Source organism: Miniopterus natalensis, chromosome 10 (assembly GCF_054644295.1).
Source record: "Miniopterus natalensis isolate mMinNat1 chromosome 10, mMinNat1.hap1, whole genome shotgun sequence".
In the NCBI taxonomy this organism is placed as follows: domain Eukaryota; kingdom Metazoa; phylum Chordata; class Mammalia; order Chiroptera; family Miniopteridae; genus Miniopterus; species Miniopterus natalensis.
This window is the reverse complement of record NC_142090.1, coordinates 26,504,069-26,516,573: the sequence shown is the minus strand read 5'-3', so window position 1 is coordinate 26,516,573 and position 12,505 is coordinate 26,504,069. Positions and strand designations below refer to the sequence as shown.

Genomic DNA, 12,505 nt, shown 5'->3' with positions numbered 1-12,505 from the left:
TTGTCACGTATTATTCAAACACATTACTAAATAGCTAGATGTTTATTTGTTTAAATAAATAATTTAGCACAGGAACTGACTTTTCGTTTTACCTCCAAATGTTTTGGTGTCATGTTAGATGGGCCTTACGGTGTTTTCAGGTAAGTGCCTTAGATGAACCACTAAAATGCTGTGTGAAATAGCACATTCCAAGAGCTGGCTTTCTAACCAAACAAATTTTGACCTTGGGACTCTTCTTAGAGAAACGGATTCTTTTTAAAGTCATCATAATATGAAACAATATCCAAACCTAAATAGTGATATTTAGACTTCCAGATGTGTTACTATTGAAGTTTCTCTAATTTTTGGATTGAGATAAGTCAAACAATGTCTACTAAGTGCATAGACGTAGTTTTTGTTCGCGGTGGGGGAGTGTTACCTGGTAGGGCAAAACACTAGAAGCTAGCTTTGCTGGAAAGTTATGGGTTCAATTCTCTTTTAAAATGCCTGCTTTTTAAAATTTAAAATTTAATTTTTTTACATTTACAAGGATGAGACCTAATCACCTTTTTAAGGCTTATTTAAGAATCCTAGAGGTATATTCTTGCAGGGATATTTATGGGTTTAAGTTTCTCAGCCTGTGACTGGTGATAGCCTGTTGAATGACTGAAATGCAAATGTTACTAAAAACCGTTATCTTGCTCTAAGCTGTATGAAGCAAAAGAGGCAAATGTTCTCCATTTCTCTCTGCCCCTGGGATGTGTTAGTAGCTTTTATGTTCTCCCTATAAACAGCATTGCCCTTTGCCTTCCTAGCCATCTATAAGGGCATTTAGATTTCCAAAGGAAGTTCTTCACAATTCTTAGATGTGAATTCCCTCCAAGTAATTAATTATAAAAATCTTTGGTTAGATTTACTGGAATTTCATGGTTATTTCCAGGATAAGCTACCTTAGGCCAAATTCAGCCCTCCTAGAATCAATGCAAAACCTTCACTGACAGTCACAGGAGTTTACATAAATGTCCAGGAAGAAATCTGGCCTTCTATGAAGAATGGAAAGAAATTGTGTAGCTTGAGTGTTTTAAGTTTTGAGTACTTTGGCAAAGCATTCAAGCTTCATTTGAAAGAACTCTGAAGAAAATCTAAGTTAGAATCTCTTATTTACTTGAAGCCTTAGACTAAGTCAAACTAGTTCCAACCTCTTCCTTCTCGGCACTCTACAGCTCTGAAGAAATACACATCATCCAGATTAAGTTAAAGTATTTTATGAATGAATCCCCAGCTTTGGCAGACCTTGAGGATCAGTGGTTAAAATTACATTCTTTGACTTGTGATCTAAAGACTTTCTTCAATATAGAGACATCTTAAAGGATTTTCATAGACAGAATTTAGAGGTAATCATTTTATAAATGAGAAGGACATTTAATTTGTAATCACTGGAAAATGGTTGTGAGCATTTTGAAAAGGAAAAACCCTGATACATTTTAAACACTGAGAGCCTGTACATAATGTGTCCAAAGGTGTCTTGTGCTAAATATTTGCAAACTCTGACAAGTTCTGGCACTTTAACTGATTCACTAGTGAGCTAATCTAGGTGAAGTCTAAAAATTCCACGTTGCTGAAGTTTACTATTATCCAAATTTGCGATGTCATATCAAAACTCCAAAAGGAATGCAGAAGAATATAGTTCTTAAACTAGAGAATAAAATTGCAGAATATGGCAGTAAATTTACATCAGGGATACACTGAGAGTGAGCGCACTACCCCCTTGGGGGATTTCAGAGACATTCAGTTATGCATTTGGCCTCATAAAACCCTAGGGCTGTGATGATTACAAGATAGAAACACCCTCTGTTAAGCATTACCAAGTACACAGCCTGGATGATTTTCTTAGGAATGGGGGGGGGGGGGGGGACAAAAACAAGTGTAAAGTTTCCTCTTTCTGGGGCTCACACAAAACTTTTGTGTTTTAAGTCAGATTTCCCAGTAGCAAATGGGCCGTGCTATTTCTTGGAAAATGGATATAACACCAGGTTAAGGAACAAATATTTTTTTAAAATAAAATGTGATTTTCAGTTAATTTTCTCTGTGTACCAGCTAGTAAGGTACTTTCCACATTCAGGACTTTTAAAACGTTTATTAGGTAATTATATAATGTTTAATGCTCCTTCTAAGTTAAAAAAACAAAACAAAACAAAACAACCTAACTATGCATTCATGGCTTGCACTTCTACCCTCCATAAATACCCTTCTACCTAAAATGTACCTGGGAAATAACAGGCGTTCACTAGAAGTTCATCCATTCATTACTCAACCATTCAATGAATGAATGGTACCTGCAACACACAAAGCACCAAGTGAGATGCAGGGAAGGCAGGCTATCCTGACTTATAGAATTTACAGTCTACTGGAAAAAAAAAAAAAAAAAGTTTAATTTAGACATAGCGTGACCCAAAGCTGAATAGCTGAATGGGAGGTCAAAAGTGGTGAGCAGAGATTTGTCTCTGCTTCTTAATAACATTTATGTGTTATTGTAATAATAGCCATCTACGGCCAATAAAAGATTTGAGCATTCCAACGTCATCTTCTGCTCAAATCCTCTGGAAGGTTCAAGTCCCAGAAGAGTAAAAAAATCAAAAAAGCCCTGTGGTTGCTGCCTCCTTTCTCCTAGAGACAAAATCTCAACCTGGAGGAACAGGAAGGGCTGTAACATGACATGGATATGATACTGTTGTAATAATCTGGTTATTATTTAACAGGAAAGGAGCAAAGGGAAGACTAGATAATACAGGCATGCCATTTATACAGCTTTGCTAATTTAACACTCTCTAAGTCTGTTCCCCGCTGATCGTTGGGGGAAGGGACTGGACAAAGGCAGTTCAGATGCATGCCCAGTAAGGTCTGAGTGATGTGGGAAGGTGCCTACCTGTCTGTCAGTCACACGAGAGAATAAATTAATGGTCAGAATAGGCAAGGCCACTGCAAGGGCTAGAAACCTAAATATTAAAACTTCTAAACAAAGGAGCGAGCTCTCTTGGTTTTTATTCTCTTGCTCTTGCCTCTCTTGCGGGCCGGGCTCCTGGCTCTCCTGTTGCAGGGGTTGTACTCCCCTATGCCCACATGCCCCATGGCCATGTGGAACCCGTACAATGGACTAGGGGAACTTTAATTAGTCTGAGTAGTGAACTGGACCCAGCTGCAACATGGAATGGAAGCTCTGGACACTAGCCCTCCTTTTGGATCTGCTGGACCCCTAGCAGCACCTCTTTCAGGTCTGGGTTAAGGGACATGGGACAGTGGAACCTGAGGAATGTAACTCCACTCAAATAAAGTCTTTTTCCACATTCATTCTCCCTTGGGGGCTTCTGAAAATTCTTATTTCAGGAATACCCCAAGAACCTCACGCCCACTTGTGTCTGGGAAATCTCGCCCACTAATTCTTCCAGCAACAGAGAGACAGAGCAAAAAGTAAAATGGGGTCTACATTCTAATCTATAACTAGCCTCCTACAAAACTTTAGGCAAGTTCTTGATTTCTTACGTCCTCATCTGTAAAACAGGGACAATGCCCCCAACAGAACAAGCTTCTGACTGAATAAAAATGCAAGAAAAAATAAACAGGGACTTTGAAGACAAAGGGAGGAGTGTGTGAGGGGAGAGCCCCAGGAGCTGCCTGAAGGCAGGAGACTTACTTCGGAGCAGGACCCTGCCAAAGAGGCTGTGGTCCCTGTCTAAGGTGTTGCAGTTCCAGCGGTGCTGGCGGAATTGGTGCTGGCACTCAGTTGTCCACTCTGCCACGCCCAGGCCAATGGCGCGCATTACATCTGGGTGTCGGTGGCACAGCTGCCGCTGGCGGCTCACTAGGCCTGGCACATTGTCACACATCACCCTGGAGGAGCCGCCTGTAGCTCTCATGTACCTGGGAAGGACCAACACAGAGATGAGAACACTGAAATTGAGGCCTGGAGCCATGTTTCCTGGGAGACTGAGGAGTTCAAAGCACGTTTCAAGTATGAATTCCTTATCCCTTCGGGGATATTAGGAAGCAAAGGTTATTTCATTTTAGTTCTGTGGAGAAGCAGCATGGCTGGCGTGAGGAGTAATCTGGTAGAAGCTACCCCAAAATGGAGCGATGACTGTCTTGGACATGAATCAAGAGCTGACAGATGATTCTCTGGGAAGTCAGGGAACAGAATGAGCAGGGAGGGACAACATCTTTTGGGAAGAACCTTCAAAGACTGTTCCCAAGAAGGCTCTGATCTCAGTGATGAAATGTGTCTGGACTTGGCTTTGGGGGAAGCCGACCTTTAAAGCTTCTCTCTCCCATTTATTTGACCCGAATGTTTAAGTGTGTTAAGAAACTGTCTGTATCTGTCTAATCGACACCTGCTGGTATCTGATGTTACACACTCCTCACAGACATGCCGTTCTTTCCTTACTAAAGAATGCTTTAAATATTTCCATTTTCCAGCTCTTCTTGGCCTTTATAGAGAATCTTTGGAAAAAGTTCTTTCTATTGTTATTAAGGACACTAAATATTTGGAAGAATCAAACAGTATTATAGCTCCATAAAGTACTTTTGAAAAGAAACTTTAACAAAAAATTACATCATCATCTCTGCCCAGATGTTCTCTATTAGTTGTGAAATGTTTAGAAAGGTACCTTTTATATAACCCAAGCTGCCATAGGTGTCTTTTGAAGTGATCAAACAAGGAGAATGTCTTTTCTTATATTTTTATTATTTTATATGATCATAAAATCGTTACAGCTGTGATTTCCAAAAAACATATTTAAGTGACAGCTGAGAGACAATGTGACAAAAAGTCTGGACAATAAATAATGTTTAACCATGGAAACAGAAATAGTCATTTTATTGAAAAATGGTCATTCTGATAAATCAATCTTTGATCCTGTGTCAGCAATGTCAAAGCTAAATGCCTTCCTGATCAAAGAGGCTTAAGGAGAAACTGAACCCCTCTTCCCATCCATGCTCTGCCATGCTCCTCTGAAGAGCTTCCTGAAGCTTCCTGCTCTAGTTTTTCACTTGCTGAGACTCCTTACTTTTGCCAAGTTCTTGAAAAAAAAATTAAAAAATACCCCAAGGTAACAAGTCTTTCTGAATCAGTATTTTAATATCTGTGGGGAAACTTTTAGGTCAAGGGCGTTGAAGAGCTCTCAATTCCCTCTTTCCAGATTATTAGGTTGGAAGATGAAGAGGAGTTTCTGGGTGGGTAGAGAATCTCTCTTTGTATCATTGCTAAGACCTGTTATGCTCACTGTGCAAACTAAAAAAATAAATCGCTGATCAACGTACAGAGGAGCAGCAAAGTTACACTTTAAGGGGCCTGTGGTTTTGAGCCCCCGCCCCCGGGGCTTCTCTCTGAGCCGTAGCCTCCACCTGGAGGCCGGCAGCGCACAGTTCTTCCGCCCCACTGGGGAGAGAAGTATTAGGGCTGTGGAAGGGCGGGAAATGATGCAAAATCACAGGTTTTGGCTTCTACAGCTCCTGACTGACTGTCTGAACTGACCCCTAGGTTTATCTTGAGTTTGGGGGTGTGTGGGGGAGAGGCGGGGGACGATTGTAGTTTTCAAGATGAACACACACACACACACACACACACACACACACACACACACACGTCTCTTAATGGGATATGAAACTGGCTGATTTTGCTGTCGCTCAGCTGGATCCAAATAAATCAAACATCAGAGCTCTCATTGGAGGGGGAATGCGGGGGTTTTCTTTTCCTTTTCTTTCCTTTTTTTTTTGGAGTTGTTAAAGTTGGAATGGTCTTCAGAGGAAAAGCGAAGGGACTCGGGGTAGGCGATAGGAGAGGGCAGCAGCCAGGGTTCGGGCTGGAATCCGCGACTGCCGCAGCCGCGGGAAGCGCCGCCCGAAAGGGTCTCCGTGGCCAGTGCGGTCCCCATGCCCACATCGGAAATCCGCGCCTCCCGCCCTCCGCGCGCCGGTACGCGTGGACTTACCACCATGAAGAGCTGACCTCAGGCCTGAGCCAGGTCAAGAGCAGAGGGAGCCAGAGCCAGATTCCACCGATAGGGGCGTTCATATTAATCCCCTCGCGTCCACATCAGGTCAGACTCCGTGTGCGGGCGCCATGCGTGCCCAGAGCAGAAGCGCTCAGCACCCGGAGCGCCCCGTCACCCCGCCGGCGCCTCGCCGCGCCCCCGCCCCCCGCTTGGTCTGCAGCGAGTGGCGAGACTCGCTGATAAAGTTTCAAACGACCAGCCGGGCGAGCGATAAAGGCCAGTCCCGGCCGCCGCGCCCACAACCCAATTCCCCAGGCGCGGGGAGCGCGGGCAGCAGAGAGCTCTGCGCGCCTCTCGCGCGCCCCAGCCCGCTCTGCTCCCCACCCGCCGGGCGCAGTCGAGGGAGGGGGCTCTGCGCCCGGCTCCGGCGGGGAGGGGCGCGGGGCTTATGCAGCCGAGGATGAAACGATGGCCAGAGGTGTCTGCGGTCGAGATGAGGCGGGGAAGGAGGAACACCTCAGGGTGGCCTCGAGCTCCCGCGGAGGCAGGTACCTTTCTTTTGCTGAAGCTCCCAGCAAAAGAGCGTCAGCGGGCGCCCAGCAGGGACGCTCGTTCAGGATAGGCTAGGCTACCCTCCGGCAAACAGAAGTCCCGGAGCCTGAGGCGTGGGGAGTCGAGGGAGAGGATACGGAGATAACTATGTACAGATCGCAGGAACCCGGAGATGATTTTCAACTCATTGCTTTCCCTCACGCAGAGAGGAAGAGCGAGCGCTTGTAAATTTGGAGCTGCCGAGTCCGTGCATGGCAAGGATGCGGAGGGAGGGCAGGGCCTCAGGGAAATTCAGACTTGTGGCCTTGGTCCCTGGTGCCGGGCTTATATACAGAGCTCCCCAGGAGGGCAGCCGGGGAGGTCCGTGACCCTCCGACCTCACCCAGGCGTCCCGGGTGAAGCGTCCGGGAAGGTGCGGTTCTGACGCACGCCCAGCTCCTCCCCGGCGCGGTGGAGCGCCAAAGACCAAGGAGGGGGGAACCCGGGCATCCCGGACCCCGCCGGGGGTCCCGCCTCCCGCGGCCCGGCGCTCAGCCCTTCAGTTTTGCGGAGGTGAAGGGATCCTCCGGGTGCTGGATCTGGGTCCCCGCGGAGCCGAGAGCGAGCCTCGGGCTGCGGGTGGAGCATCTCGAGCAGCAATTGGCTCGCGGCCCCGACGTTTATCACCGGAAAGGAAGACCGGGAACTCGCGGCGTCGGCGAACTGTTCCAACGCTCTCTTCCTGGGGCGGAGGAGCCGCCGCCGCGCGGGGCGCGTGCCCGGGGGACCCGGGCTTCGGCGGGGCGGGGCGCGGGCGCCGCATTGTTCCAGGCAGGGAGGGGTGGCCCTCGGGGGAGGAAGAGCCGGCTTTTCCCCCACCCAGTCCTCGGGCGAGAGCGCGGCCCCGCGGGGCGCGAGGGCGGCGAGGGGCCGGAAGGAGCGAAGCTCGGAAACGCCAAAAACCTGAGCGATGCTGTCATCGCCACCGCTTTCCCCGCCGCGGGTCCCCGCAGGTCCGGCCCCGCCCGGGCTGACCCAGATACTCCCCCGTTTGGGTCCGGAAAGGGAGAGGAGGGAAGCGAACGCCGCGCCACCCACGACTCGGGAAGAGCAGGGCTGCGCGCCAGGGCCGCTCGGTGCCGCTGGGCCCGGCCCGGGGGCTGGTCCGTCCGTGCAGGTCCCCGGGGCGGCCGGCGCGCTTCTCACGGTGATGGGGGGGGGAGCGGGGGACAGGCTCCGAAGGCAACAACGGCCTCATTTACCTCTACGCTTGGGCTCACGAACCTCTCTCCTGGGCGAAGCACGAGAGTAAGCGAAAATTTAATTCCACCCTCCTTCATTACAGTCTCTCACTGTACGGTCCAGACACTTGGGCCGTGTAGAAGAGATGGGTAGCTCCAGAGGAGCCATAAGATACCAACATTCCACTTCTACCAGCAAATAATGTAGGGGTGTGGATGCGTATTTTGAAAAATTTAGTTCAGTTGTATGTACCTCTCATAGACAAGGAGACCTGAAACTATGTAAAAAACTCCTCAACCCACCTCAAGACATGGTGTTCGCACAGGTAAGCGAGTTAGAAATACATGGAGTGTGACCATCAGCTTAGAGGCCCTTTCTCTCCCCTGGGGAATTTATCCATTGGCATGAGATCGGCTCCTCAGTTATTGGTGAGGCCAGTGGAATGACCTAAACCTGAAACAAACCTCCTGGAAGAAGAATAGACCATCCCTCCAACTAATGAAATCCAGCCCAAAGGACTTCATCCTGGGGCAGGGGGAGAAGTAACACACGACTTGAAGAGAAGAAATCAGGCTTGGTGAAAGGGGAAAGCTGAAAACTTCAGTTAATGAGAAGCTAGATGCAGATGTGAAAAAGGTCCACCCAAACACGCCTTCCTGACCCGTCTAGCAGCAGTCTAGACCAGATGACTTGTCTCTTCTAGACCTGTGATTCCATTTCCCTCCCATTCTCCACCCTTATTCACTTATGACCCATTATTAGCTCTGTACGGCTTCTTTTCCTTCCCAACAGGTCCTACTTTCCTCTCTCATCTGTGCCTGTTCTCTTGATGGACATTTCACTTTGAAGATAGCATGTTTGCTATTAGAAGAACTTCGGAAATGCTCAAGAAAATTAGGAGGAAAGAAGATTATTGCAAACCTCACTTCTCTTGCAATAAAAACTACCATCCTAAGGAAGAGTTAAAAAATAATGAAGTAAATTGCATGACTTCAGCCTTGCTGTAGCACATGATGAGGTAAGGAAGACAGGGTTCAGGGTGCCTTCAGATCTATGAGTTTAATGTCAGATTTTGTTTTGTTTGTTTCATCAATGAGAAATATCAGAATTGACTGTAAAACTCATTTACAGTATATAGAACCCAATTTATTTTTTGTGTGAAGATTAATGTTAGTTTGCTTGTAACTTCAGTACAGCATTGTAGCCAAATGAGTCAGTCTATTTTCTTAGTTAGATCCATTGTTTGTCTAATCTCCCAGGGCAGAGAGAGAGAAATAATTTACTACCAAACCATCTCCACCCTTTAAAAATGGAGAGTTATTTCTAAAACCAAATAATCATTTGTCTTTCAGTCTGAACTGGCTTTTTAAGGCAGTGTCTCCTAATTTAGCTACATGAACCAATGATTCAAAGGCCAAGTATCTCCAGCTTAGATTCAGTGACCTTTATTTATTTAACAAGACAGGTCAAGGATGGGAAAGAAAAAAATATGTATTTTTTTACTTTCTTCATACATGACAATATAGGTTAAATTTGAAATTTGAAGTTTGTCTGCAATGCCCTTAGAACATTGATTCCTTTCCCGTTTAGCCATTCCTGAAATTTTTATTAAGCACAGTTACCTATTCTTTGTCAGAAATTACTTTTAGGCAAAGTTTTAATATCAGTTATTTAAATCTCAATGTGCATTTAAATTAATGCACACCAAAAACTTAATTCCTGCCGTGATAACTGCATAACAGTTACCTGATTTATTCTCTACTAAAATAACCTCTAAGATTGTACAAAACTAGATGAGGCAAACTTTTTCAGGGATTGGTAAGAAGCACAGCTGTGATCCTTGAGAGAAGGGAAACACATGAAGTGTGTTCCATAACTTTTTCATAATTGTCCTGGTTTTTCTGCTGAAGGGCACTTTTTCTGAAGTGCAAGAAAGCGAAATCTAAGCAGAACAACAGATTCAGTTAAGGAAGAAGAGATTAGAGTTTTGCACAGTTGAAGCAGTTGAAGTTAGCAGGGTAGCATATCTGAAAATAAGTAGCTGTGAAAAGGGAAATCCCAAAAGTCCACATGGAAATTCACCATGGGGCCAAGATCTGGACTGAATATAGATATTGCAAGATTCTGCAAGGCTTGGCAGAGATTGCCTGCTTCATGTTATGCAGCGTTGCGAGATTTTGGAGTTCCAGCTTAGCAGGGTGGAGAAACCTCATTATGCCCTTCAGACATTCAACTGAGGTGTCAGAAAGGCCATCCCTCTAAAGCAAGGGTCATGACTGTGTAAAAAGCATGTCATAGGGCAAAAATTCAAAATGTTGTTTCCCCATATCACAAGGTTTAACAAAGAAAAAAACAGACAGGTCTGAGGGAATTTACAAGAATAAAACCAACATTCATTAAAGTAGACAACCTTGTATCATTTATAATCTCAAGCATACAATAAAAATTAATAAGAAAGTGAAAAACCTGAAAAATGTGACCCATACTTGAGAGAAAGCAGTCAAAAGAAACTGACTTTGAGATGACCCAGATGTAGGAACTGTCAGGAAAGAAATTTTAAAGTAGCTCTTATATACTGAACATATAACTATGCTCAGGTATTTATAGGAAAATATGGTCATAGTGAACAAATATATGGAGCATCTTAGTAGGGAAATAGAAGCCATAAGAAACAAAGACAAGGAGAAAATATTAAAGCTGCACAAAAGACACAATAGCTTCATAGGAGACACCATAAGATATGGCTATCTTTTAAACAGAAACTACTGATATCAGAAGACAGTAGAATAACATCTTTCAAAGGGGGAGAAGGTTGCTACTAAACTAGAATTCTAAAATCATTATAAAGCTCTTTCAAAAACCAAGAAAAAGATGCTTTCAAACAAAAGCTAAGAAAATAAATATTAAGCCAATTCTTTAAGCTGAAGGAAAATTATACCAAATGGTATTATGGAATCACAGGAAGGAGAGAACACTGGGGATGGTAAATTGGAAAGGAAATATAAAATAATATTAACTGTTAAACCAATGGTTGTTATATTTTGTGAGGTTTAAAACCTATGGAAGGAAAATATGTGACATCACTAATACAGAAAGCTGGAGGGCGTCTCTGATTCTGGGTAAGGTGGAATAAGTACACTGAACCCTGTCTCTCCCTCTGCATATGGCCGTACAACTTGGAAAGAATGCATGGAAAAGCTGTTTGAGGACTCTGCAAAGTAAACGATAGCAGGTGGTTTGAGGAAGACCAAAAACTTAAGTACCACTAAATGACAATGAATTTCTTATTTTTGTACCTCCTCTGATATCCTGAAGCTTAGCCCCAAGGCAGGCAAATCCTTGAAGTGGGAACCTTACATATACAGAGAGACCAGCAGGAGAAGTCTCCATAGAAGCCACCTAAGTTTTATTTAAGGAGCATGAAAGGCACTCCTAACATCCTCAGAGTGGAAGAAATCCCCTTGTTTCTGCCCCCTCCGTTTCTCTTATACCTCAGTCCTCAGGAATTCCTATGTAGGCGTTGCCAGTAGTGACAGTGGTAGCAGTGAGGGCCCACATGGGCCTAAAACTTCAAAAGATGGGAAAATTCCTCTCTAAACAGAGGAACTGAGGTCCGAAGGAGGTGGGGCAAAATTTCATTACTTACTTTCCCTGCTGCTATGTGCTCCAGACATGGGTGCAGTCACAGAAAATATATGGCAGAGTGATATAAGTAAAGCCACAGATTCTGGCCAGAGGACCAAAAAGGGGAGGCCTTGAGAACCAGAAAGTATCTTGGAAGGAACGAAAAGTCAGGAGCCTGGGAAAATAATTCCATAATGTTATATGTGAACTGCTGTTCATACCCCCCAACCTGTGCACGTGTAGATCTGACCCTAAAGATCATACCAAGGACGTTGAGAACATAACTATGGGATAGACCATCTCCCAGGTCCCAGACAAACTGCTGGGTTTACACATGTGAGGCAGGCATGAATAGCATTGCAAAGGCTATGAAAATGGAAATTATATCAGAACCAGAACCCACAGAAAACTGGTCAGAATTTTTAGCCCGAACGGGGTTGATTATATACTAAAATAAGAATACCAACATTCTCCATAGAAGTTAAACAGAACCCAGAGTCTCTTAACATTCTATTCAAAATGTACAGAATAGAACAAAATTACCTGGCATACAAAGAAGCAACAAAATTCCTACTCAAATAGAAAATACAATATATAGACACTAATTCCTAGGTGACACAGATGCTGAAATGATCAAAGACTTTTAATGCAGCTGTTTTGCAAATGCTCCAAGAAATAAAGGTGAATACTTTTGAAATAAGTGGACAATAGAAAATATCAGCAAAGAAACATAAAATAGGAAAAGGAACCACACAGAAGTTTTAGAACTGAAAAACATACTATCTTTCACAGTGAGTTAGTGAAATATCTAACTCACTGGATAGGGCCAACATCAAAATGGAGATGACAGAGGGAAGCGTGAGTGAACCTGAAGACAGATCAGTAGAAATTATGCAGTCCTAACAAGAAAAGGAAAAAAAGATTAAAAGGAAATGAGCAAAGCTTTAGAGATCTCTGGAACAATTCCATAAGGTATAATGTCTCATGGAACCTTAGAAAGATATAACAAACAGTCCATTGCAACAAAAAATATTTGCAGAAATAATGGCTAAAAAACTTCCTAATTTCATCAAAGGCATAAACTTAAAGATTCTAAAAGTCCAGTAAACTCCAAACAGTATAAACCTGAAGAAATCCAAGCA

The 12,505-nt window shown here is 44.4% G+C and overlaps 1 protein-coding gene across 1 annotated transcript in view; it reads right to left on the bottom strand.

The window, feature by feature from the left end:
- The window catches only part of WNT2 (Wnt family member 2), a 76,989-nt gene extending 70,836 nt beyond the window's left edge, over positions 1-6,153 (bottom strand). Inside the window, exons 1-2 of the mRNA XM_016196923.2 lie at positions 5,964-6,153; positions 3,671-3,897 (exon numbers count right to left, since the gene is read on the bottom strand). Of these exons, the coding sequence (XP_016052409.2) occupies positions 3,671-3,897; positions 5,964-6,046 (310 nt within the window). The 5' untranslated portion in view covers positions 6,047-6,153. The remainder of the gene's footprint in view (positions 1-3,670; positions 3,898-5,963) is intronic.
- Positions 6,154-12,505: the final 6,352 nt, after the last annotated feature.